At 51.7% G+C, this 26,587-nt stretch overlaps 2 protein-coding genes across 4 annotated transcripts; one reads left to right on the top strand and one right to left on the bottom strand.

Moving 5' to 3' along the window:
* The first annotated feature begins 417 nt into the window (after window positions 1-417).
* Hpca (hippocalcin) lies at window positions 418-11,401 on the top strand. 3 transcript variants are annotated; one of them, XM_006238920.4, is made up of 5 exons: window positions 418-519; window positions 781-866; window positions 3,174-3,572; window positions 10,181-10,286; window positions 10,436-11,401. In XM_006238920.4, exons 3-5 carry the CDS (start codon window positions 3,195-3,197, stop codon window positions 10,531-10,533), a joined length of 582 nt encoding a protein of 193 aa, XP_006238982.1. In that variant the 5' UTR covers window positions 418-519; window positions 781-866; window positions 3,174-3,194; the 3' UTR covers window positions 10,534-11,401. The 3 variants fall into 3 exon arrangements, with proteins under 3 accessions (XP_006238982.1, XP_006238983.1, NP_058818.1); XM_006238921.5 differs by lacking the exon at window positions 418-519 and having other exon boundaries at window positions 847-1,109; NM_017122.2 differs by lacking the exons at window positions 418-519; window positions 781-866 and having other exon boundaries at window positions 3,021-3,572; window positions 10,436-11,346.
* Window positions 11,331-17,822, bottom strand: Tmem54 (transmembrane protein 54). The gene is given in 6 exon segments (NM_001034151.1): window positions 11,331-11,654; window positions 12,024-12,158; window positions 12,254-12,442; window positions 12,532-12,591; window positions 14,853-15,046; window positions 17,681-17,822. Coding segments are annotated over 6 exon segments (651 nt in total). The 5' UTR covers window positions 17,697-17,822; the 3' UTR covers window positions 11,331-11,597.
* Between the last annotated feature and the right edge of the window lie 8,765 nt (window positions 17,823-26,587).

Below are 26,587 nucleotides of genomic sequence, written 5' to 3'. Positions count from 1 at the left end.
AGCGATTGATTGATTGTTCCCAGAGCTGGAGGAGGGAGGGTGTAGCCCCCTTGCAGGCAGGAGGAGTTGTGACCCCATCAGCGCCTCTAAGAGCAGCTCTCCTTAGTGTAGACCGGAGGCATACTGAGAACCCCCACCTCCCAAGGTGGGGACATGCTTCTGTACTGGCCGGTCACAGGCCTGCATTCGCCTAGGCTACGGGAAGAGAGGATACAGTACCTTGCCTGGAGGAGTACTGGGAAGAGCTAGGTACATGGATGGTGGGAGGTGGGATTAATTCTTAGAGGGACTGGGGGATGACATTCAGTGTAGTAGGCAGGAAAGGGGGTCGGGCTCTCTGCGGCGGAGGTAGCAGGGGGCGTGTCTGGCCCCTGGAAGACCTTGGAACTGAGGCATAGGCTCTCCCTCCTCCCTAGAGAGCCCCCAGTTCATCTGGCTCCGGAGTTGAGGTGCGGGGGCAGCGAGGGTGCCTATCGGATTCCGCCCTCGGAGCGGGGCGACAGGCGGCCCCGCGCCCAGGTAAGGGTGGATTGTTCCTGGCTTAGGAGAGCAGTCCCTGGACACTGACCCGCCTCTTTCCTTGCCCCTCCGGGTCGGCTTGCAGAGCTGGGGGTCCGGATCATCCTCCCAGGGTGAAGTGCTCCCTAGAGAGGGGGCCGGGGCATCGAGGGCGTTCCGTTCTCTCTCCCGGGAGGGGGCGGGGGCGGAGCCTAGCTGCCGGCGGGGGACCCCCCCAGGGGAGGGGCTCCGGGCCAACGCTGCGGGGCGTCTCCTTCACAGTCTCGCCCGCCCCTCTGGCCGCCTCTGCCGCCGCGCGCCGCAGCAGCGCCGCCTTCCCTGCGCAGTCGGTGTCTCGGCGTTGCTGGGTGAGTGGGGGCCGCTCGAGCCGGGGTCGGGGATGAGGGGAGGGAAGCCTGGGAGCCAGGAACCCAAGTCCAGTGTTCCCCAGCCCGCTCCTCCCCGAGCTTCGTGGAATTCCTCCCACCCGCGGCGCTGCCAGCCCCGGGCTGCCCCGGGGGAAATCGCACGGCGCTCTCCAGGGTCCTGACCGCCAAGTGGCCGGCTCCCGGGAGTCGCGCGTCGACCGTCCCGGGCGCCCCCTCCAGGAGGTACCTCGAACCCAGTGCGGGAAGGATGGAGGCGGGGGCTCAGGGCCGGCGCCGGGGAGGTTTGGAGGGGATGCTAGGGCGGGTTTCTCAGATCGAGCTGTGAGATTCCTCCTATTTTGGGCACTGGGGGTCTTTGAGGAGAAAACACATTTCTTCCAGCTGGGAAAGGCAATGCCGAGGGTGGCCGAGAGGAAGGGGCACCTAGAGGAGCGCTCCTGCTCAGCGCATCACTCTGCCCCCGCCCCGCTGACCCAGTTCCTTGGACCTTGAGGAGGGGAGTAAGGGACACGCTCCCTTGTTCAGCCCTGCGCATTTCCTCAGTCCCTTCCCACACACTTGTTCCGTGGCTTCTCAGCCTGGGGCAGAAGAGGCTGATCCAGAAAGGAGGGAGCACCAACTTACAGGAACATGCATGACACACACTACTGAGGACAGACACAGGTCCCCTCACATTCCTGGGGAACGTTCCTCTCTGTGACAGGTGCATGCCCGCTCAACACGCATATAGAATTCACATGCAGACATGCACGGAAACGCATAGGGAGATAGATGCGGTGCAGAGCCCAGGACCCACATCATGGGTGAGCATACGCATTCAACACGCACCCACACACATGTGCACACACATGTGCATAGAGCTTCATGTACCCACATGCACAGGAACCCTTTTCATCCTGTCTTACTCGTATCTCCAACCTCAGGACCCACTTGCACACACCCCTACACCTATGCTTATGACTGCCCGGCTACTTCCCCTCTGTCACTTGTGCTTGCCTTACACTTTAATCCCTGCCCTGAGGGGACCTTTTGAAACCAGAGAAAATGTGAGTGATGAGGGAGGTTTGGGTGGGCTGGGTAGGCTCCCCAAGAAAAAGAGTCCTCCTCAGGTCTGAGGAAGGGCTGCAGCTCCCTCTCCTGGGACCTGGCAGCACCTCGGGGATAGAAAGACAAATGACAAGGGTGCCTGAAGGTCCCACGTGCAGCTGGCCATGTGAGAGGTGTCGGCATTCGAGTTGGCGTGTCATGGCATGTGTGAGACATGTGGGGTCGTGGGCTGGTGTGTCTTGATGCTTGGTGTATGGGAGTTGTGCGTGGTGCTGTGTGTCAGTGCGTGTGAGTTGTGTGGGGCAGTGGGATTATTGCGTGTGGAGGCACGGTGACCCATGTGGGGTAGAGGCTAGTATGTGAGTGGCAGAGAGCCTAGGGAGAACTCGGTGATCTGTGTGGCATCATGTGTGCTGGGGGACATGCACTTGCATATCAAGCCTGATCTTTGTGGAATCTGGATACATGTAAATCATTTTTACCCATTTAACATGCATGTCGCACCTGCCTCCTCAGACATGATTCCAACATGTTCACAGGTATTAACTAATTTAATTCCCGAGATAACCCTATGAAGTAAGTGCTATTATTAAACCCCCTTTGTGGTTGAGACAGAGAGTTTAAGGAAACTGTCCAAGGCACACAGCTGTTAGGAGGGAAAGCTGGTATTTGAGCCCAGGAGTTCTGGCTTCGGGGTCCAGGTTAATAACCCCCTGTTAAGCATATCTTCAGGAAGAAAATCAGTGTCCGAACAGCAAGTCCGCTGTGGAGTCAACAGACCTCTGGGAAGCCAGGAATGGGGCAGCAGGTGCAAAGGGGGGTTCAGAAGCGTTTCTGCACCCTTCTAGGACACTCTGGGAGTCAGCTCTATTGATAGTGTCCTTGTGATCTGTAGCAGACCACCTTACTTTTCTGAGCCTCCCTTCTCATGTAGAAAATGGAGCCAACCCAATGTCCCCTTAGGAGGGTGAAAATGTGTACTTGTGAATGGGCTTACCACGGACAGCCAGAAGGGTGTCAGTGAGCGTGAGCTGGACCCTTCCTTCTTCTTTGTGTCTGTTCCCCAGACATGCACGTCACAGAGCAGAGTGTGTGGTCTGGGGCCACCTCTCTCTTTTTGGGTCAAATGAGAGTTTGGGGTATCTTGTGTCTGAGGGCCCTTCTGGAGTAGTGTCAAGGGACTAAAAGGACGTAACCATTGCTCTCTCCTTTCACTTCCTTTGGTTGGGGGGAACCCAGGTGGGACTTGGCTCTTCTGCCATGGGCAAGCAGAATAGCAAGCTGCGGCCAGAGATGCTGCAGGACCTGCGAGAGAACACCGAGTTCTCTGAGCTGGAGCTTCAGGAGTGGTACAAGGGCTTCCTGAAGGACTGCCCGACTGGCATCCTCAACGTGGATGAGTTCAAGAAGATCTACGCCAACTTCTTCCCCTACGGCGATGCCTCCAAGTTCGCCGAGCATGTCTTCCGCACTTTTGACACCAACAGCGACGGCACCATCGACTTCCGGGAGTTCATCATCGCTCTGAGCGTGACCTCGCGTGGCCGCCTGGAGCAGAAGCTCATGTGGGCCTTCAGCATGTACGACCTGGACGGCAATGGCTACATCAGCCGGGAGGAGATGCTAGAAATTGTGCAGGTGAGCGACCATCGACATTGGCTTCTCAGCCTCCGTTTCTGAACCCCTCCCCCCCTTTTTTTAGCCTCTGGACATACCTGGTCCCGAGTAGTGGCAGAGGATGTTTTTCTCATCCTATTTACAAAAATCTTTTAGAATGAAACGACTTTCCATTGAAAGAAAAGCAGAAAGCTAAAACTACTGTAGAGTTAGAGGCAGGAGGGTCAAGAGTTCAAAACTAGCCTTAGCTACCAAATGAATTTTTTTTTCTTTTTTCTTTTTTTCAGAGCTGGGGACCGAACCCAGGGCCTTGCGCTTGCTAGGCAAGCGCTCTACCATTGAGCTAAATCCCCAACCCCTGAATTATTTTTTTAAAGATTTATTTTTATTTGTATGAGTACACTGTAGCTGTCTTCAGATACCAGAAGAGAGCATCGGATCCCATTACAGATGGTTGTGAGCCACCATGTGGTTGCTGGGAATTGAACTCAGGACCTCTGGAAGAGCAGTCAGTGCTCTTAACCACCCTGAGCCATCTCTCCAGCCCAACCAAATGAATTTGAGGCTAGCCTAGACATTATGAAACTGTCTCCCCTCCCCCACTAACCCATCAAAGGAGAGAAAGAAAACCCTAGAAAGTTCCTGAGTATCCTTAGTCCACACTCAGCTAGAGAGTTTCCTGGCGTTTAGTATCGCTGTGCACCCTGGTTTCTGGCTGTTCTCAGGATTCATCCTTTACCTCTCCGGTAAGAGATGTATTTCCTAAGAATAAGACATTCTCTTACATAAGCCATAGTATGATTAACCAAGTTAAGCAAGTCAAGATAGTTAACACAGAATAGAAACAACACTGTTCCTATGCCATTGTCCACTCTCTTCAGAATGTTCCCTGTTGCTCCCCCCTCCCCCTTGCTGGTCTGGGATCCTACATTGAATTTTGTTTCTCGTTATATTTATTGAGAGACAGGATTTCACTCTGTCGCCGTGGCTAGCCTGGAATTCACTTTATAGATCAGGTTGTTCTCCAACTCACAGAGACCCACCTGTCCTTTCATGTTGAGCGCTGGGATTAAAGGCGCTCCTCTGTACCTGGCTTTGTTATTCTGGTTTAATTTGGAATAGTCCCTCCCCTTGCTTTGTCTTTCCCATCTTGACATTTCTGATTTACGCAAGTTATATTTGGTTTGGTTTGGTTGGAGACAGGTCTCTCTAAGTAGCTCAGACTGGCTTTGAACTCATGATCCTCTTGCCTTAGCCCCTGAGCCATAAGGTTACAGGCATGTTTCCCTGTCCAGCTATGCTTGCTCATTCATTCATTCATTCATTCATTCATTCATTCATTCATTCATTCATCTGCTAGCTGTGTTCTATCAGCCAACCTCATCCCCAGCTTACAAGTCCTGTTTTATTGATCCTCATTTACTGAGGAGGAAAAATGCTTTGAAAGAAGAAGGCACTTGCTGGAGATCTCACCGCCTGAGTGGGCCACTTGTCTCCAACGTTCACATGCCATCTGGACACCCAGCCATCGCCTAACTAATTGACAGAGGCACCACCAGAAACCAGCACTGCCTGAGATACTGAAACCCCTGAGCTGGGCACGGCCTTAGGGCAGTCCCGTGTGTCTCAGACAGGTAGGGCCACTTGCTTGACGTAGATCGAGCCCAGGCTGGCCACGGCTCCAAGCTGCCTTTTATGAAGGCTCTGAGCTCTCAGGCAGGAGAGGAGGCTTCCAATTCTGGACAGGCTTTAGCTCTTGTGCTGCTCATCTGTAAAAGTGGAGCAGACACAGCGAGGCTGATTGCATGAGGAGATTTAGAGACTTGTCATAAATGTCTTTTCTTAGTACCAACTTAAGTATGAAATGCATTAGGTTTATTTCGGAAGCCTTCCGCGGCACGGTGTCCCCTTAGCTCACTGAAGGCGGTCAGTGCTGAGATTCTATTTTACCCGCCTGCTCCTCGTCCACTTCAGACATTTGTTTTTAGACAGGATCCCCATCCCCCACCCCTCTCTCTGTAGCCCTGGCTGGCCTCTAAACAGTTTAAAATTATATTTTTATTTATTTATGGGTAGGGCTCATGCTGGAGAATCAGTCCTCCTTCTCCTTTATGCAGATCCTGGGGATTGAACTAGGGCTGTCAGATTTGTCTGCAAGCATCCTAACAGAAAGTCATAAACCCACTGGCTTTTTTCCACTACTCCAAGGCACTGGTAGAGATCAAGAGCTCTGTTGGGGTTGGGGATTTAGCTCAGTGGTAGAGCGCTTGCCCACCAAGCGCAAGGCCCTGGGTTCGGTCCCCAGCTCCGAAAAATAGAAAAGAAAAAAAAAAAAAAAAAAAAAGAGCTCTGTTGAGGGCTATGTAGGTACCCGGTACTTGATACTCGGTACTCGGTACTTGGTACGCGGTGGATGTTAGTGACTGAGGGACTCAGACATGGCAAGCATGACTCTGGCAGGCTCCCCCCTCCCGCCCCCAATCCCCTCTGCCTTGCTAAAAACTGTTAGCATTTTCAAAGCTAGCCCCCAAGGTCTATTCCCTTATTTGGCCACTCCCTCCTTCTGAGGCTGACTGCAAAGGCCTAGCTGTTAAAGTATTGAAGTCCAGCAATCAAAAGCCCCCTTTGGCTTGCCTAATTAACATGTCAATTAAAATTAAACACCTCATCTTACCAAGGGGTTTCCCCTTTGCCTTTTTTTTTTTTTTTTTTGGTTCTTTTTTTTTTTTTTTCCCCCCCGGAGCTGGGGACCGAACCCAGGGCCTTGCGCTTCCTAGGTAAGCGCTCTACCACTGAGCTAAATCTCCCCTTTGCCTTTATAAACCGCCATTTTCCTATGGGCCACATCTGTCTCCTCTCTATCCAGAGGCAGTCCTTTGTCCTCTGGGACAAATTCTCCACCTCTGTCACCCACCCCCCCACACACACACCATGTTCCCCTCCCCTTCTCCCTCATTCTCTATCTCTTGGCTTTGTCTCTTATTCCCTGCCCTCTGTTCCTTTGGAGCAAATGAATCTCTATTGTGCCGAGAACCTGGTTCTAGTGGTCCTGAGCCATCCTTTTCCTCTTGGTGACTGTCCGTCATTCTTCTTCTCACCCATCTCCTGCACTGGCTAACATGGCCTTGTGAGCATCCCTAAGATGCGTGTTGAGAACTGCTGCCACATAGCTCTGCACAAGGATCCTTCGTACATCTGAGCACCCTTCCCTTTTAGCCTCCTCTGCTTCGTGGGCTGATATCCACTCCAGCTCGCCCAGTCCACTGGCTCCCCCTCTTGCTGGGGACGTGGATCTCAGTCTCTAGCTTGAGTGGAATGGCTGCTGCCTGTCTTGGGAAGTGATATTTTCCACTATGTTGCCTCAGTGGTGGTCCCAGGAGCCTCCGGATCATGCAGTCCTTTTTGGAGGCAGGATGATGGGGAATTCTGGGGGGTCAAAGTAGTGGCATTGTCATTTAGGGATTCGCTGGATATCAACGAGTTCAGAGACATGTTCTTTTTCCAATCGTACACTGGTAAATCTCAGCCCTGCTGAAGCCACCACACCCAGTGCAGCAGTTAGCGAGTCCATTCCTTAGGCACCCCCGGACATTTTTTTTTCTTTTCTTTTTTTCCGGAGCTGGGGACCGAACCCAGGGCCTTGCCAGGGCCTTGCTCTTGCTAGGCAAGCGCTCTACCACTGAGCTAAATCCCCAACCCCCGGACATTTTTTTAAAAACCAGTTTCTGCCCTCTAGACCCTGGCCTCCTCTATGTCACCCCAGAGGCTCCAGACAGCTGAAGCAGACGGAGCTTGTGAGCCCCAGGGCCTGATTAATGACAAGTAGGCTCCAGTGAGACTCTGAGCTAGCAAGCGATGCAGACAATTATTTAGAAGGATTGTCACAAGGGGAATGGCCACCCTCTAAGTCACTGCTCAGCCCTCTTCCCTTCCCAGCCTTACACTGGGTGGTGGCACAGTGGGAGGGAAGAGGCAGTGTGCTTCGTGGAGCTCCCACTCCAATAAGAAAGACAGGCACGGGCCGTACTGACGAGGTCCGGGACAGGTATATAAAGGAACACCTAGGAGTCCAGGGCACTGAAAAGCCCGAGGACACAGTAGATGACGAATAATGACAATATAAGCTGCTATTTAGTGACCACTTACTCCAGCCACCGTTGTACTTTTCTATCTCATTTAGTCCTCCAGACAGCCCCGATGAGATAGACACAGCACTCCCATTTTACAGATGGTAACTGAGGTTCATGGTGGCCATGTTCTTTCTTCCTTTCTTCCTTTCTTTCTTCCTTTCTTTCTTTCTTTCTTTCTTCCTTTCTTTCTTTCTTTCTTTCTTTCAGATTTGTTTATTTCATTTATATGAGTACACTCTAGCTGTCTTCAGACACAGCAGAAGAGGGCATCGGATCCCATTACAGATGGTTGTGAGGCACTATGTGGTTGCTGGGAATTGAACTCATGACCTCTGGAAGAATAGTCAGTGCTCTTTTTTTTTTTTTTTTTTTGGTTCTTTTTTTCGGAGCTGGGGACCGAACCCAGGGCCTTGCGCTTCCTAGGTAAGCGCTCTACCACTGAGCTAAATCCCCAGCCCCATAGTCAGTGCTCTTAACCGCTGAGCCATCTCTCCAGCCTGGCCAAGTTCTTTTTCAAGGATATAAAGCAAGTGCAGAATGGACCAGGATGTCACTCTGATGCTTATTCTTCCAAATTGTCTAAGCGTACATCCATCTGCTCTCAACCTGTGGGTTACCACCCCTTTGGGGGTTGAATAACCCTCTCACAGGTGGTCTGCATGTCAGATATCCTGCATATCAGATTTTTATATTACTATTCTCAACAGTAGCAACATTAGAGTTACAAAGTAGGAACAAAAGTAATTGTGTAGTTGGGAGTCACCGCAATATGAAGAACTGTATTAAAGGGTTGCTTGCAGCATTAGGAAGGTTGAGAATCACTGTACTCGACCCTCACAGGGAGCAAGCTCTGATCTAGTGTCTTCTATCCCTTCCCTTCCCAAACCGTGGTTTCTTATCCACAAAGGGAAGATTTGATACATGGTTTCTCTGAGTGGATGTAGAAATCCTGCATGTAGGCCAGGTGCACCAGGCCCTGGTGCAGACCTTTGATCCCAGCATTCAGGAGGCAGAAGCAGGTGATCTCTGAGTTCAAGGCCAGCCTAGTCTACAGAGTGAGTTCCAGGACAGCCAAGGTTACACAGGGAAACCCTGTCTCTAACAAAACAAAATTCCAGGCAGAGGCTGTCAGTGTTGGAGAACCTGAAAAGCCCAGAGGTGTTCGGTTGTGGCAGAATCACCCCTCCCGCGAGGTCTGGTGGTAGCGAGGCCGGCAGTGGACAGCTTGTCAAGTATCTTGAATGTCAAAAGCAAATGGTTTGGACTTGGTACAGAGAGTTGTGGGAGGTGACAATGGCCTTTAAACAGGGAGATCCCTGCCGTGTGCCAAGGCACTGTACTGGGATTTGGAAATTTTAGAAGTAGTCAGCAGAGTGACTGTTCTCATCTGAATGGCGGGAAGCAGGTACAAGCCTCCAGGGAAATAATTACTATCTTGAGAAGTATCTACCTAGGAGGCTCTGTGCAGCCAACACGCCCTGACCCAGGCTGGATCACAGATGGCCTAGCTAAGAAAGCATTGTACACTGAACCCCAAGGAGAAGTGGGGACAGCATCCAGAAGGAACTGGTCTGTGTGTGCCGGAAATAAGGGGGGCAGCCTGCTGATTTGGCGAGGTGGTAGTGGGGGTTTGTTTGGAGCGTTCAGAGGCAGTGTGTGGGACCGATCTGAAGGAAAGAGGCCGGAAAAGAGCAGCGCAGAAACAAAACTGGACAAAAAAAGGGTGGGAGGGTTATGGCGTGGGGGAAGAAAGGAGGCTTCTTGGAGGAGGCGTCGCTGTGAAAAAACTGGAAGTTCGAGGTGACTAGTCTGGCCTTTGAGCTCCGGGGAGCAGAAAGAGCCCCATCCCACAGACCGAGCACTACATGCTCTGTACATTTAGCTCAGCAACTCTCCTTCGTGTTGCCTCTGGAGCTCCTACACGTGGCAGCTGCCGCCCTCAGCCTAGAAGAGCTCAGGCTGTCCCTGGACCCGTGGCAGGTGCTCATTTGCATTCGTTTGCATAATGTTCCCGCCCCTTCTAGGTCCCAGCTGCCTCGACGCTGCTCTGCGCCCCCTGCCGACCGCAGATCACAGTGCCATCTCCCTCCGCTCAGCGCCCCCTGTCGGTCACCGAGCGGGAGCGCTAACGCAACCCTTACCCTCAAACAACACACCTAAATTTGGCGTTCTAGGCACCTTGCTATCTGGGCTCGGTTGTCCTCCAACATCTCCCTTGACTCAGTGACACCCCCCTCCCCAAATGCTTGGCACCCACCTGAAGCTTTCAGGTTGTCGTGGCTTTTGTTCATCAGCTCCATCAGCAATTCCCACCTGGCCCTCTAAGGGCCCTGGCTCAGGGCACCCTTCAGCCTTTCCAGACTTTTCCTTACCCCCTCCTCCATTACCAGTAAAGCATGACCCTGGGATGTTTATAGAGACAGAGAGCGAGATGGGAGTTTAGTCCAGTCCTCCTCACTCGCTGATGTCCTCTCCCTCTCCCGATACCCCATCCCACAGGCCATTTACAAGATGGTTTCGTCCGTGATGAAGATGCCTGAGGATGAGTCTACCCCGGAAAAGAGGACTGAGAAAATCTTCCGCCAAATGGACACAAACAATGACGGTGAGGGGCGGGGGATGGGGGCGGAGGAGAGTGGGGGCGGGGGCGGGGGCGGAAGAGGGTGGGCAGCCTCCCTCCTTTTCTCTCCAGAGCCACCTGCCTGGCTCTGCAGCCACCTTCTCCTCATTCTCAGCCCTCCCTTCTCTCTGCAGGCAAGCTGTCACTGGAGGAGTTCATCCGCGGGGCCAAAAGCGACCCATCGATCGTGCGCCTGCTGCAATGCGATCCCAGCAGCGCTTCCCAGTTCTGAGCTGAGAGGAGCCAGCTCGCCTCCCTGCCTTCACCGGCCCTCCGGCTCTCAGCTTCCTCTCCCTCGTGTCTATCCAGGCTGGGGAATCCCCTTCTGGGGTCTGCACTGTGGGGGGGCCTCTGGAGAAGCGAACCCTGCAAGGAAGGGGCTAAGCAAGGCAGCCGTTAGTCCCCACGGCCTAAGAGGCAGAATCTCCCTTAGTGGGACCGAGATTACCCCCGGGTCAGGTTCTGTATTCTTTCCCCAGACAGCTGGATCACCTTCCACCCACCCACAACCCGGAGGCTCTTCCACAACACGGGGAAGAGGGTCCTTCTTGGGTGGTCCTCAGCCTGGAGGGAGGTGGGGATTTGTGCCAAGGTGAAGAGTCTTTTTGTTTGTTTGGTGGGGAGACCCGGAGGATTACTGGGCTGTGGGACTTTGAAGAAGTTCCCTGATCTACTTCCCTGCAGAAGAACACTTCCTGTCCCAGCTCTTGCTGGCTGGAGGCCATGGTAAAAAGAAGATCTCCCAGGATTCCAACTGGGGGTCCCCAAACCCAGCCTGCCTCTTTGCACTTGGATAACCACAGATTTACCCGTCTGTCCTCTGTATTTCTCTCTCCTTCCCCCACCTCACACACGCACGGGCGCGCGCGCACATGCGCGCGCAACACACACACACACACACACACGCACGCATATGCACGCACACATGCACACGCACCCGCGCACACAGAGGCCGGCAGACAGATGAGCAGAGCCCCTCCACAGCGTTCTGTGTGGGAAAGAAGTGCAGGCCCCTGGCCAAGCCCCATGTCCCTCTGCATGCGCCACACGGAGCGTCTTTGTTCTTTTTAATAACTTCAAAATAAAGTCTTGTTTCAGTGCATTGGTCTTGGTGGCCAGGGGAGGGCGTTCCAAGCCCTCTCCCACGTCCCCAGGAGCCCTTTGATCTTTCTGGGGCTTGCTGTAGGAATCCTGGATCTGGTGAGCTTCCATAAGCTTCCATCGCTGTCTGGGCACTGGTCAGTGCAGGTGTGGTCACATGCCTCAGTAGCCATGGAGCTGCTGAGGTGTCAGGGGTCAGCTGGTGCAACTCAGTAGGTCATGGCCATCCAGGGGCTCTGGGCTTGCTTGTATCTGCAGACACAGGAACCTGGTTGTTGCCCTGGGTCTGAGGTCTCTATCTTTAGGACCACCCCCAAACTGGACGAAGGAAGGACTACAGGTTTGAGGGAGGACAGCACTATCATTCACTCATGACAGGCCAGACCCCTCCCACCGCCCAAGTGTCTCCTGTTTAATCCCCAAAGACCAGTGCTTCCCTTCAAGATTGGGAGAGCCAGACATCAGCCATGTGACTTAGCTGGCAGATCTGGCCTCTCTGAACTTTGGAGCCCTTTGATGGTGGTGAGCAAACTTGCTCCAGTTATCTGAGGCCCCGTTCAGAGAGGCACCCCTCTGGAGGTTGACCAGCCAGGGACCTCCGAGGACTATGGGGGAACTTACCGTATGGTGGCAGCTTTTCCCCCACCAGGGCCTCAGTTCCAGCAGCCGATGCACGAGCTGGGCGCAGCGCACGGCAGACATGCTCTCCGCCAGACAGAATATGAGAGAGATGGCCCAGAGGCACAGGCTAGAGCTCTGCGGGGTCCAGGGGCACAGACATCTAATTAGGGATAGGGATGTGGGTAGATTCCAAGAATGGTTTCCAACCCCTTCCAGGATGAGGCACTCACGTAAATTCGAGTAGGGTCAAAAGGACAGTCCGGTGCCAGTGTTGGGAGTTCAGTGTTCTCAAAAGTACAGGGGGCCAGGAGTGCCCTGCCCTTGGTGGCGAAGGTCACAGCAATGGAGGCCAGGAGTCCAAGGGCACAGGTCAGAGAGAGCAGAGCACAGGCCACACTCAGGCTAAACACGGTCCAGCGCTAGGCAGGAAGAACACCGGTCAGTGGATAGCATGCTTGGCCCCAAGATGGCTGCTGCCCATGGTCCCATCTGAGGAAGTGCCACATACCAAGGGGGTGCTGGGGAGATAGCGTGACAAGATGACAGCCGAAATTCCCGCAAGGATGACCTGTGGGGAAGCTTGGATCAGTGCTGGAGACCAGCTTGTGGGGTCAGACCCACGCTTGGATGAAGATTCCCCCAATGTCTTCCATGGTCCTGCAGTCTCCACTCCCACCCTGGCCTCTGGCTTTGGTCTCATAAACCCCCACTTCCCACGACCTTCCAGGGTTCTCCGTTGCCAAAAGTTGCCAAAAGACTCCGTTGTGAGTCTCCGACAAGGTCCCGTTTTTTTTGTTTGTTTGTTTTGTTTTTTTGTTTTTTTTTTTTTGTTTTTGTTTTTTTGTTGTTGTCGTTGTTCTTTTTTTCGGAGCTGGGGACTGAACCCAGGGCCTTGCGCTTCCTAGGTAAGCGCTCTACCACTGAGCTAAATCCCCAGCCCCAAGGTCCCGTGTTTTTGCGGGCATAAGTCAGGGCGTGTGCTAGGCCGCAGGACCACGGCACATCTCCTTGGGATGGAAAAGTCTGGAAGGAATGCATTCCACTAACAAGGAACTAAGCCCCAAATTATATTAAACCAGAAACCAGGCATGGAGGTATATACCTACAATCCCCACACTGAGGCAGGTGGATTGCCGCAAGTTTAGAGCCATCCTGGTTTATATAAAAAGTCCTTTTTCAGCCAGGACTATGCAGTGAGGCCACATCTCAGACAGACAAGACACATCGTGAACAGAAGTCAGAATCTTTAAAAGAGGGCCAGGGATGGAACTTGGGAATAGAACACTTGCCTGTCACGTGTGAAGCCGGGGCTCAATCCTAAGTACCACAAAAGAGAAAGAAACTTCTAAGAGCATCGAGTTATCCCAAGCTCTTAATGACCTAGCTCTGGCCCCCTCTGCTCTAGCCTGTGCCACTGTCTTCCCTCATTGCACTGGACCTGGGCATTCACGCATAGCCACTCAGATGCTACCCACAGATCATCCTTTCTAAGATTCCTTGAATGCCCCTACACCCCCAGAGACAGGATTTCCTGTGCACCACTTAGCTCCGTGGCTGCCCTCTCCCTAGGGCTCCATTTAGCCCATCTGCCTTCTTAGTGTCGGTCTCTGTATTGAGCACAGTACCATGCGGGTGGAGTGGCAGTGTTAATTCACTGTGCAGTCACAAGAAAGTATCTCCACCTCTCTGGGCTGAGCCCCTCTCTGCAGGATGCGCTCACAGGAAGACAATCGCATCCAAGGGAGTGGGGTGAATCCCCCCCAGCCCTGGGCAGCTGAGGAAAGCAGGGCAAAGGTGAAATGTTCCAGCCCAGAGCCTCCTGACCCCGGACTGGCCATCTTCTATGCTTTCCTCACATGGCTGCCACGTAAAACAGATACTGATTGGCACACAACACTACACTCTTCCTGCTGTCGGAGCTCCCACAGATCGAAGCCTGGTTCACCATGCCTGGAGGTCACCAGGCTGTCAGAGCTTCATTTTGTAGGCAGAGAGACCAGCTCAGAGGGAGAGAGAAGTCCCTCAGCCAGGAGTCAGTGGGTCTCTCAGAGATGAACACATCAGCTGACAGGCAGAGAAGAGCTTTTCAAACCTAAGAGCGCCAGACTCTTTCATTTATTCATTCATCAAACAGGGTAGATGTCCAGGTATCACCATGGCTACCGATTATCAAGTGGCTCATGTAGTCTACCCTCATGCTAGGCTCCTGTCTGACTGTTTTACTCGGTGTCACCAGAACAGACCTCAGCCATTCCCAGCTCCACACATTTGCAGCTGCCACACAGCCTGAACATGGAGTGACACCTTGACATGCTTGTCTGCAAGCCAGTCCCAGCATGCCGCATACTTGGGTTGCTAGTTACAGTCCACTGGGGACGCCTACGCATCCATAAATACCCGGCTCAGAGGTCTACTTCTCTGGGAAACCCTTACTGACCCTCCCTAGCTATGCTGACGTTCACTCACTCTGTACCACCACACCGTGGATATCTGTCACAGCAGATCACACGAGCCACATGCCAGGCCCCTCAGTAAGCACCTTCTGTGGATGACTCCCTCAGATACTCACTGGGAACCTCTGCCCTGCACGCATACTCCCGCCACCCCCATTTTTACAGAGGAAAAAAGTGAGGCAGAAAGAGACAGAGAGAGAGAGAGAGAGAGAGAGAGAGAGAGAGAGAGAGAGAGAGAGAGAGGAAGGAAAGAGGAAAGAGAGTTTGAGTGGCTGCACAGTTGGTATATGGTTCTATCATTTATGGTGTAGGGTGCTTGGGGCTCTGACTGGGACCGGATCCCTCCCTCCTGCTGGCCTCCCAGCCAGGACATTACCACAATGGCAGAGGTGACGGAGAGGATGTCTACCACACAGTATTGTAGAACCACGGCGTCCCTGGTGGTGGCTACAAAGCGCAGCATGGTGCCATGGAGCACGGCTGCCGCAATGAAGCTCACGTGACCCAGCACTACCAGCACCAGGCCCGTCTTCATCAGCAACTTCCGGAACTCATCCACATTCAGGCCACCTGCGGGTGGGGGTGGGGGGGACACAGGTCAGGATCATCGGGGAGGCGCTTCCTGCTGTGGGGTGTGGGTCTTCTGAGCCTCCCGTTTGTTCGACTCTAAAAGCTTCACGGTTGGTTTGTAAGCCCTTGAATTATGAGATTGGAAAAGCACGCAGGAGATCCACACGACTGTCCCTGTTAGCCATGGTGTCCTGAGTAGCAGGGATCCAACATGATCCTCTCGCCGAGCCATCCAGCCAATCATTCACTCAGCTGCTCCATGTAAAAAAGCGCCCTGCGGGGTTGGGGATTTAGCTCAGTGGTAGAGCGCTTGCCTAGGAAGCGCAAGGCCCTGGGTTCGATCCCCAGCTCCGGAAAAAAAAAAAAAAAGAACCAAAAAAAAAAAAAAAAAAAAAGCGCCCTGCACGCCTGCTCCATGCCATACACTAGGATACCTATGAGCCCTACAGGTACTGCCAGGACTCGAGGAGCCTGCAGTGTACTGGGCAGTGTCAGGCCTTCCTCAGTAGTTCGGTAGATGGGGTCTGGCACACTCGGTACTTAACATGCAGCCGCTCAATGGAGCCGTCTATTCTCTACTTCTCTTCCTGGAGAGGAAGAGCCCTTGCTTCTCAGTGTGGACAAAGTCCATGGGTGGACAGGAAATCGGGGACTCTTAGTGCAGGTTGCACTTAACTGGGGCTGGGACCAGGATCCACTCTGGCAACAAAGACGCTTTCTGAGTGGCCAAGTCCTATCCTAGCTGGAAGCCCTCCTCCTCTGAGCTGCTCTCCGCCACAACATCGCACATATGGCCCTGCCCCCTGGACGGGGGTGGGGTGAGGGGTGGGAGTGAGGTGGAGGTGGGGCTTCGGGTTAGCCAGCTCTGAGAAACTAGAAGAGTGTGATTGGCCCTCTCAGCTAAGCAGAGCCCTTCCTTTCCTTCCTTTGCTGCTTCTAATGGACGCTGGCTCTGAGACCCTTGCTAAATCCCAGTGTCTCCAGGCGTGGCGCAGAGGCTCGACCCTGTTCCCGACAAGTGAGCTCTGCAGCTGAATGAAAACAAGAAAGGGGGAAGAGTCATTAAGGGACATTCTCTGGGCAATCGCAGGAATCATTGGGGAGGGGTAAAAGGGGGGTCTATAATCCCTGTATTCAAGAATCTGAGGCAGGAGGATTGCTGCAAAGTCGGGGCCAGTTTAGGTTACAGAGTAAGACATTGCCTAAAAAAGAATATTACTTTTTTTTTTTTATTTCAGTGGTGTAGCCACTGGTAAGTTGCCTATGTTCCAGTAAAATTCCCCCTCAAACTCTTGTAATTAACCCTAATTAAACTCAGTAACACACACACACACACACACACACACACACACACACACCCCACACGGGGAGGGGGCACAGTTGGTAATTTTGGAGAGCAAGGAGAAGCCTGTCCAGACAGTCAGAGATTCACTGTGGACCTGGTACCAGCCCCTCCTCCCCTCTGAACTCCGGATTCTTAGGCATAGAGCTGGGCCAGGTTGGCCTAAGTGGTCTCTGAGCTCTCCTCGGGCTTGCAGGCTCTGGGAATGTCATTGCGTCGGAGGACAGGCTATAAACTGGAAAGGCACGGGGAACTGGAAAGGGCTTGTGAAGATGAACAGCCAGCCAAACAGGAAGAGGGATTGCAGCCTTGTTCCAGGGGCCTCACGGGTCCCACCCCATCCACCAAGCCCATCCACCCACCTATCAGTCAGTAGCAACCCAGAGGCTAATGGGTTTTGACTAGGCTAAAAAGCATCTCTGGACCAAGGCTTTGGTCAGACAGGAAGGCTAGGGTCCTGCATTAGTCAGGGAGCCCTAAGAAGGCTTTATTTCTCAGTTTTCACGCTGGGAGCACTGGACAACATGGTTAGCATGATGCTAAGCACTTATTAGCAGGCAGGAACTTCATCCTGGTCACGAGGTGGGTGCAACGGTCTTCATTTTACCGAGGAGAAAGAGGCATGGCTCCTAAGACATGTATGCTGGAAGAGTGGGAACGCCTTAGATCCCAGAGTTTGCCCACGGCGTGGGGGAGGGGCACACTAGTCTACTCTGTCAAGGTCCTGGTTAACTGGTCTTTCCCTCCAGTCTGGCTGGATGAGAGGAAGGTATGGAAATGGGGCCTTCGGTAAGGCTAAGGACCCGTGGTCCTGGGCCCTAGGTCCTTATCTCGTCATCCTCCAGCATCCCTTCTCCTCTCTGCGGATCTCGGAACTTATCTAGCCTTGCCCCTTAGAAAGGGAAATTGGGCCAGGAGATGGAGGGACCACTGACCGCATCAAAACCAGACTTAGTCAGAGCTGGGTCTCACTGGCCCAAACCTGCAGTCCCCAGCTGCAGGAGATTGAGGCGGGAGGAGTTCACAGTTTGAGTGAGCTAAGTACTGAGTTCTGGGTAGTCCCTGAGTAACTTCACTGCCTCAAAATCTTGGGGCCGGCGTGCAGCTCAGTGGTAGAGCACTAGCCTAAAGCAAATAGAACCCAGCCGCTTGTCACCGCTTCTGAGAAAACTGAGGCTGAGAAAAAGGTGACCTGAAGCAGGCCAGTACGCGAAGCAGGGTTAGGTGAGGCAAGCGGCCTGACTTCAGGTTGGGCAACCCCAGGAGTGGGTTTCCCGTGTGCCCCAGCTCACCTATGCGCAGACACATGTTGATCCCAGCCAGTGTACCCCGCTGGCCTCAGCGGGGTCTCTCTCCCATCCTTCTCCTCCGCGGTCTGCGCGCCTCTTCCCGCCCAAGCAGGCTCCTGGAGGCTCCCTTCCCTGCACCCCTCCGGTCGCCCAGCCCGGCGCCCCGCGCGCGTTGTGGAGGCCGGTCGGACCGGCTGGGCGACCCCGGGACTGTGCGGCTGAGTCACGGCCCCGCCCCTGCCGCTGAGCCAGTGCCCGGCGCCAGACTGCCCTCGTTCCCTCTAGCACGCCCATCCATGGATGGATATTGAGGCTCCAAGGGGTCTCCATCGTCCTGCTGGGAGGTGATGGCGTTAGCCACCCGGATGTGGGAGCCGGACGGTGGGGACGAGGACACGGACACCTGGGGCAGGATGAAAGCTGGGAGTGAGCAGGAGCCAGCAGGGGTCTGCTTTTAATCTACAGTGTGACTTCAGAACAATCACTTGCCCTTGCTAGGTCTTCCTTCCACTGACAGAGAGTGCCTCCTGGTCTCAATCTGGTCTTAGCAGTGGTGGGGTGATGTCTCTGTTTGCTCCTTGGAAAATTAAGGGTAATAATTCTTGTCCCCTGACAAGAAAATGCAGCTTTAAAAAACAAAAAAAGAGGGGGCTGGGGATTTAGCTCAGTGGTAGAGCGCTTACCTAGGAAGCGCAAGGCCCTGGGTTCGGTCCCCAGCTCCGAAAAAAAGAACCAAAAAAAAAAAAAAAAAAAAAAAGAAAGAAAAAGAAAAGAAAGAAATTACAGGGGTCAATGAGCTGGCTCAGTCAGTAAAGTCTCTTGTCACTAACCTGCTGACCCGAGTTCCATCCCTGGGATCCACATGGGAAGGAGAGAACTGACTCCTGAAAGTTGTCCTCCGATCTCCACTGGAGCAGCATACGGCACAAACACCACACACACACACACACACACACACACACACACACACACACACACACGATGTAGTCCTAACGGTCCTGGAACTCACTATGTAGACCAGGCTGGTTTTGAACTCACAGAGATCCTAGAATGTCCATTGCTGGGCCTGGGGAGTTGACTTTGGGTTATATCAAGTGTTGAGGGGGCTGGGGATTTAGCTCAGTGGTAGAGCGCTTACCTAGGAAGCGCAAGGCTCTGGGTTCGGTCCCCAGCTCCGAAAAAAAGAACCAAAAAAAAAAAAAAAAAAGGCAGGACTTTCTTTTGGGGGGAGGGGGATGTTTGCCCGGAAACCGGGAAAGGGAATAACACTCGAAATGTATATAAGAAATACTGAAGTTAATAAAAAAAAAAAGTGTTGAATGAACACTTGCTTCATTACACTGTCCCTGCTGCAGACAGAAGTCTTGTCTTCCTCCTTCCCGTCCAACATGGGACCCTTTAGCCAGAGGTGGAGAATAAACAGTGGAAGGCTCTCAACCATGTGTCTGCCTAGCATTCTGCTATGGTCATATAGCATAGCACCTGTCTGGACCACCGAGGTCGTCACAGCAGGGGTACCCCATCAGTACAGTCTCCGTGGACAAGGCTGGCCTGATGTCTACATGTTCTCAGAACCTGGACCCCAGGTGTCTGGTGAATGTGTGCCTCTAGTGTCACCTGTAGTGACACCTCCTGTGTTCCTTGGGTCAGCAGGTCTGAAGTTTGGAAAACACATTAACATTAGGAGAAGGAGCTGAAGCCCCAGGTGCTGCTGGTCAAACACAGGTCAGGCAGGCTGCTCTGGTCACTCCCAAAAGGTGGGTCGGTGGGCTTTCTTATCGGCTGACATCTGAAGGGGACATTGTGCAATGGGCAAGGGATAAGGAGACAGGATAGATGGAAGGGACGATGGAGGCAGGTCATTAAGCCATTAGCTGGCGTCTTCCCTCATGGCCATTAAAGGTTATGTCCACATGCGTCCTTTAGCGGTTACTTGGCCAGCAGTAAGCCCTATTGCAAATGGCTTCATACTCATAATTGGAGCCCAGAAACTCTATTTTTGGGTCTTTATCCTGCAAGAGATGTGACTGTGATGATGTTTGTGGATACGGAAGCTGCTCCTAATAGAAGCAGGGCACCAGAGAGGTAATGGTGGTGAGGATCTGAAGAAGGGCAGGGAGACCTTCTGCTCCTTTTTTTTTCTTTCTTTCTTTTTTTTTTTCTTTTCTTTTTTTCGGAGCTGGGGACCGAACCCAGGGCCTTGCGCTTGCTAGGCAAGCGCTCTACCGCTGAGCTAAATCCCCAACCCCACATTGTTGCAATCTTACACGAAACATTGTTGCAATCTCACAGGAACCTTTATTCATGTGTTGCTTTTGTTGAAAAGGAAGGGCTCCTGCCCACGTCCCTCCACCCCCTACCCTAGCAATAGCTCTCAGAGGACACAGCCAGCCTCCCAAGGCTGCCCTGGGGAGTGCCTGTGGTCACTGCTGTGCTGAGGGCAAATCTCAGATCTCGGGGTATATGGTGTGTCTCTGTGGGTGCAGGGCACTGAGGACAGTTGGAACTACTGGAATTGGGTTTTAGGTGTCTTTATAGGGCTGGAGAGGTAGCTCTGTGGTTAAGAGCACTTGCTGCTCTTGCGGGAGGAGCCGGATTTGATTCTCATCACCCAGATGTCAGCTCACAACCATCTTTAACTCCAGCTCTAGGGGATCGGATGCTGTTTTCTGGCCTTGGAGGGCACTGCATGCCTGTGGGGTACATGTACGCATGCAAGTACATGTACATACACATGAAGATAAATATAAATAAATGAATGAATAAATTAATTAATTAAATAATTAAATGTCTTGGCTACCAGACGCACAGACAGTTTCTTTGTGTCCCCAGAACGACAGCGTGAAAGATAATCACTCCATTTTACAGATAAGAAAAGTGAGGGCCGGAAGATGAAAGGACTCTCCTACGTTCTTACTACACACAGCACAGGAGAGCGGAGGCTTGACTCCACGTCTGCCTGCGTGACAGCTCCTGACTTGTGTGTATTGAAGGCCTCCACCACTGTGCTCAAGCCTGGGGCCTGCGAGTTGGGAAGACCATGGCCCCACATGCTCCCTTAGACGGTAATTTCCCAGCTATCATCCAAGTTTAGTGACTCAAGGTTATCACCAGTTCTTTTCCTGGTGACTAAAGTCCACTGTTGTGACCTACCTCTTTTTTCTTTCTTTTTTTTTTTTTTTTTTGGAGCTGGGGACCGAACCCAGGGCCTTGCGCTTGCTAGGCAAGCACTCTACCACTGAGCCAAATCCCCAACCCCGTGACCTACCTCTTTATACACTGCCTTCCATTCAGAGAAAAAGACAAACAAAACAAAACAAAACAAAACCAAAAAACCCTTCTAGACCAGAGTTGTTCTAGTGTCTTGCATCCCTCCAGCTTGCTGTGGCCTGCTGGTGGATCTCTGTGGTTCCCTGGGCCTCAGTTTCCTTGTCAAATGGGTTGGGAATGTGTCTTCCAGGCTCCCTTCATTCCTGAGGCACTAATGACTTGAGAGGTGTAAAACGTTGAAAACAGGCCAGAGAAACAGGAGGAGGAGCAAGGTCCTCTTCCTGGAACATTGTACCAGGTGTGGCCCTGACGATTTGCACTATAGCCAGTGTTTCTAGGGCGTGACCTCCTGGTGGCCGTTCTGCTGGGGACCTGGCGCCTCACCTTAATAACTGTCTTAGTGACTTCTCTCATTGCAGAGCCAAAACATGCTACAACTTAAAGGAGAAAGGCTCGTAGAAGGTGCAGGCTGGCAAGGCAAGGAAGCTAGGGCAGCAGGAGCCTGAGGAGACGGGTCTCATGGTATCTGCGGTCAGGAAGCAGAGAGAGGAATGCTGGTATTTAACTTGACATCTCCTTTTTATTCAGCGCAGGACCCCAGCCCTTGAAGTGGAACCACCTACATTCAGGCTGGCCCTTGGAACCTCGCTTACCCCACCTGGAGAATGCCAAGCACATTCAGAGCCTTGTCTTTGGCGATTCTAGCTGTGTCAAGTTGACAATCATTATCCGCCATCCCAAATCCCTATCCCGCACCTCCTCTGTGCAAGTAACACAACACACATCACCACACTCCGTTCTGTTTTACATACATGTACGCACTGATGTCAAACTAAAGAGAATCGTGGTAGAGATGGCCCAGTGGGTAAAGAGACCTGCCACCAACCCTGATGACCCGAGATTGATCTTGAGACTCAGGTGGCAAAAAGAGAGAACCAACTACCACAGTCGTCACAGGAGTCCCTGAACTCTGCATGTGTGTCAAGTGCCATGCACACATGTACATGCAAACACGTAGACACAGACACGCACACAAATAAAAAATTGTTTTCTTTTCAGGACTGGTAAAACAGGGCAATTTTTTGTTTTCTCTGCTTTTGTTTTGAAGACAGACCCTCACTCTGTAGACCAGGCTAGCCTCTCACTTACAAAGATTCACCTGCCTCTGCCTCCTGAATGCTGGGGCTAAAACTGTGAGCCGCCATGCCCATCTGAGTAAAGGATTAGCCACTGAGCTTAAAGTTGACTGTGACTCCTCCCTCAGGATGCAAGGGCAAAGAGAATTGCCCCGAGTCCCAGAAGCTCATCTGATTACTTTATCTTCCCAACGTTATCCTTGCGTCTCATGTGGTGGCTTCATATGTCCCTAGACAGAAGCCTGGGAGACCTCTAGTCTTCCTGAACACTGTCACCAGCTCCAGCCCCTGCGGGCTTATGCTGTGTTTCCTGTCTCTGCTGCTCATGCCCTTGGTCCTGCAGCGTCCCTCGCTCTCCAGTCAGCTTCCCACAGTTTTGAGCAATCTCCTTTAAAGTATAAATCAAAGTCAGCCATTGCACTAGGCTAGACAGGCCTCTAATCCCAGCATGCAGGGAACCAAGGAAGGAGGACGCAAAGTTCCAGGTCAGTTTGGACTAAACAGCAAAAGTCTGTCTGAAGTCATAAATAAGTAAATACATAAAAATCCATTCTTCTGCTCAAAACATAAAAGATATTGGGCTGTGTGGACAGGAGAGATGATGGCTCGGCTGTTAAGAGCACTGGCTGCTTCTTCCAGAGGACCCAGGTTTGATTCCCAGCACTTACATTGCAGCTCCCAGTCATCTGTAATTCCAGTTCCAAGAGTTTTGATGCCCTCTTCTGGATTCGTTTGGCACCAGACATAGATGGTACAGAGACATATATGTAGGCAAAACACCTATACATATAAAATATCAAACAAAAATATTGAATAAAAAGAAAGAAGCCAAGGGAACTGGTCAGTCCAGAGGCTAAGAGTCTTGCAGAGGACCCGAACTCATCCCCTCACCCAATGTCAGATAACTCACAATGGCTTATAACTCCAGGTCCAGAGGGTCTGATGCCCTCTTATGGTCACCTCAGGCCACTGCACTTACATGCACATACCCATACAAAAGCACATCAAACAATAAATAAAGGTCAAACCAATAAATATTAATCTTTAAAAAAAATTAGCCAGATAATGATAGCACAAACCTTTAATCCCAGCACTTGGGAGGCAGAGGCAGGAGGATCTCTGAGTTTGAGGCCAGCCTGGTCTACAGAGTGAGTTCCAGGACAGCCAGAGTTGCACAGAGAAACCCTGTCTCAAAAAACAAAAACAAAAACAAACAAACAAACAAACAAAATTAGGGAAGATTTGGGGTTGGGGATTTAGCTCAGTGGTAGAGCGCTTGCCTAGCAAGCGCAAGGCCCTGGGTTTGGTCCCCAGCTCCGACAAAAAGAACCAAAAAAAAAAAAAAAAAAAGTTAGGGAAGATTTAATGAATGGGAAGATATGCAAGGGATGAGGACCGAAACACGTGCCGTTGTTAGGATGGCTGTTCTTTTGAGACTGACCCAGCCGCAGACACTGACCAGGAGATCCTACAATTTATGCAGAAACGCCAAAGATCCAGAGTAGCCACAGCAATGCTAGGGCGCTCAGACTTGCTAACTTCCTATAAAGTCCTCAAGACAGCGATGCATTGGTGGGAGGAGAGCGGTACAGATGGGGGAGGGGCGAGGAACAAACCAGAAACGTACAGGACAACCCCCATGGGTATAAATCTCCAATCGATTTCTCTCTGTATTGAAAGAGGAAAAGCCGTGGACTCTATCCCAGCAAAACAAAAACCAAACAAATAAAACACTGAAACAAACAGCCCATGTCATCTGATGTAGCCCATGCAGGGTAGCGGGGTGAGAGGGTGGGGTGGGAGGGTGTAAATTTCAATGGCTGCTGGGCCAGTGAGATGCTTCAGCGTCTAAATGCACTTGCCACCCATGATGATACGACTGTAGTCATAAGAAACCACAATTGACTTCCACATGTGCACCATGACAAACACACTGGTGCACATGCTCACACACGCTCGCACACACACACACACACACACACACACACACACACACTGGTGATGTGGCTCAGCGGGTCAGTGTGTTTGTCACCAAGCCTAGCAACCTGAGTGTGACCCCTGGGACCCACACGGTGCAAGAGACAACTGACCCCTTCAACTTGTCCTCTGACCTCTGCACGCATGCCAAGATACACGAGTATCCACACACATACAAAAAAACGGATACATACATACATAAATAACTGTGATTTTTCTTTAAATGATGCCTCTGCTCTTTGCTGTCTCCCTGTTTCTCAAGCCTATCTTCCCTGCGTTTTTAAAAATCTCTTGGTTGCCTTCTAGTCGCTTGCCTTGAGGGATTAATTGAAGGTTGACACCGACGTGCTGGAAAATAAACCTCGTTGCTTTTGCATCGGGAAAAAAAAAATCTCTTTGCATTGCCAGTAATCAAACCTGGAGCCTTGTGCATACAAGGGAAACCCCATACCACTGAGTCACACACCCTCAGTGCACTGCTCCATTTAGCCTCAGAGAGCCACTGTCTACCTAGTTACATCCAGGAAAGCCATGCTCTGTCTTTTCCACTTAGAAACCACAGGATAGGGGGCTGGAGAGATGGCTCAGCAGTTAAGAGCACCCGACTGCTCTTTCAGAGGTCATGAGTTCAATTCCCAGCAACCACATGGTGGCTCACAACCATCTGTAAAGAGATCCGATGCCCTCTTCTGGTGTGTCTGAAGACAGCTACAGTGTACTTATATATATAATAAATAAATAAATCTTTAAAAAAAAAAAAAAGAGGGGCTGGGGATTTAGCTCAGTGGTAGAGCGCTTACCTAGGAAGCGCAAAGCCCTGGGTTCGGTCCCCAGCTCAAAAAAAAAAAAAAAGAAACCACAGGATAAATCTGTCTGTATTTTCTTGGAATTCCAAAATAGTTTGGGATTTCTGCTAATTGGCTCCAGCTTTGTTCTTTGTAGCTCTTTTTCCTTTACTGTGTGTGTGTGTGTGTGTGTGTGTGTGTGTGTGTGTACATGTGCCACAGCTCATGTGTAGAGAACAGAGAACAGTTAGCAGGAGTTGGTTCTCTCCTTCCATCATGTGGGTCCTGGGGTCTGGTTGAAAGCACCTTTGCCTGAAGATCCGCCTCACAATCCATGGTTGTGTTCTTTAGCCTTGCAGCTCGCAGAGTGTAATCCCAGAGTGATATTGCTCGTGGCCTCAGACACCGGAACTTGCAAGGCTATGTATGGCCTATTATCCCCTATTCTGTACTAGAAATTTTCCATTTTCTCAGTCAATCGGCTACATTTCTAGTGTCCTCCATTCCCCTGAGCAGGAAGGAGACCATAGCCGACCCCTCTGTCTAAGGTCATCCCTCTCTCTTCTTAGGACCAGAGACCCACCTTTGCACATGCGCATACTTTCTTCCCGGCTCTGACGCACTCTTATGCACGTGCGCATGCTTTCTCTCGTCCCTCTCTTACGCATGCGCGCGTGCTTTCTCTCCCCTCTCTGTACTCTTTTTAAGTTTTTTCCATTAAAAGACAAGCACAGAGCAGAGAGCGGCTGTCTCCTCCTCCTCAACTCCCACTCACTCCTCAGCAGAAGGAAGTCAATTTCTGTGCTGTCCTCTCCTGAAATTGCTTTCTGGAAACTTTCCATTTACTCTCAAATCCATCCTCAGCCTACAAGACCTGTCTCCCGTGCCAGCTGCCCTGCTGGAGCCCTTGCCCACTTGGTTCCCATGATGCTCTTGTTCTGGTTCTTCGCCATCACTGGCTGCTCTAGTTAAGGTCAAAAAGACAGGAATGTTGATTCCTCTCTCGTGGAGCAGGAGGGAAGGGTTTCAGGTGTCATGTTTTTTTGTGAATGATCTCCTAGTTGACATTGTCTGGGCCAGTTTGCAGATAGCAATTCCTGTGCCCTAATACAGGGCCTGTGCTGTGGTTTGAATGTGTCTCCCCAAAACACATGTATTTGAGGCCAGCCTGGTCTATAAAGTGAGTTCTGGGACAATCAAGGCTACACAGTGAAAACAAAAATACAAAACCACATCTAACACACACACACACACACAAACACACACACACACACACACACACACACACACACACACACACGAAGTCATGGTCATGTTTCTTGCCCCTTCTACCTTCTACCATGAGACAACATAGTAAGGATGTTTGGTCTGCGGATATGGCTCACTTGGTAAAGTACTTGCAACTTGCAGAACATAAATGAAGGCCTGGTTTGGATCTCCACGTAAACTGGGTGAGGCGCTGCACACCTACAATCCCAGAACTCTAGGGGCAAAAGGATCAGGAGTTCAGTTATTCTTGGCTGTATAGTAAGGTCAGGGCTAGCCTGGGCTACATATCAAAAGATAAGGAGGAGAGGGGAGGAGAGGAGAGGGAAAGAGACGAAGAGAGAGGAAAGAGGAGGAGAGGGAGGTGAGGGAGGAGAGAGGGAGTGGAGAGGGGAGGGAGGGGGAGAGAGGGAAAAGGGATGTGGAGAGAAGGAGAGGGAGAAGAGGCCATGGGATCCCACCCTTCAGAAGTGTAA

This window comes from Rattus norvegicus, chromosome 5 (assembly GCF_036323735.1).
Source record: "Rattus norvegicus strain BN/NHsdMcwi chromosome 5, GRCr8, whole genome shotgun sequence".
NCBI lineage: Eukaryota > Metazoa > Chordata > Mammalia > Rodentia > Muridae > Rattus > Rattus norvegicus.
Note: the sequence above shows the minus strand (reverse complement) of the source record. Positions and strands in the feature narration are given on the sequence as shown.

What these genes read in the sequence shown, in the direction of transcription:
- Hpca (XM_006238920.4), top strand. Translation starts at nt 3,195, where the DNA reads ATGGGCAAGCAGAATAGCAAGCTGCGGCCAGAGATGCTGCAGGACCTG. An exon ending in AGATGCTAGAAATTGTGCAG is followed by an intron (nt 3,573 to 10,180) that starts GTGAGCGACCAT and finishes CCCATCCCACAG; the next exon opens with GCCATTTACAAGATGGTTTC. An exon ending in AATGGACACAAACAATGACG is followed by an intron (nt 10,287 to 10,435) that starts GTGAGGGGCGGG and finishes TTCTCTCTGCAG; the next exon opens with GCAAGCTGTCACTGGAGGAG.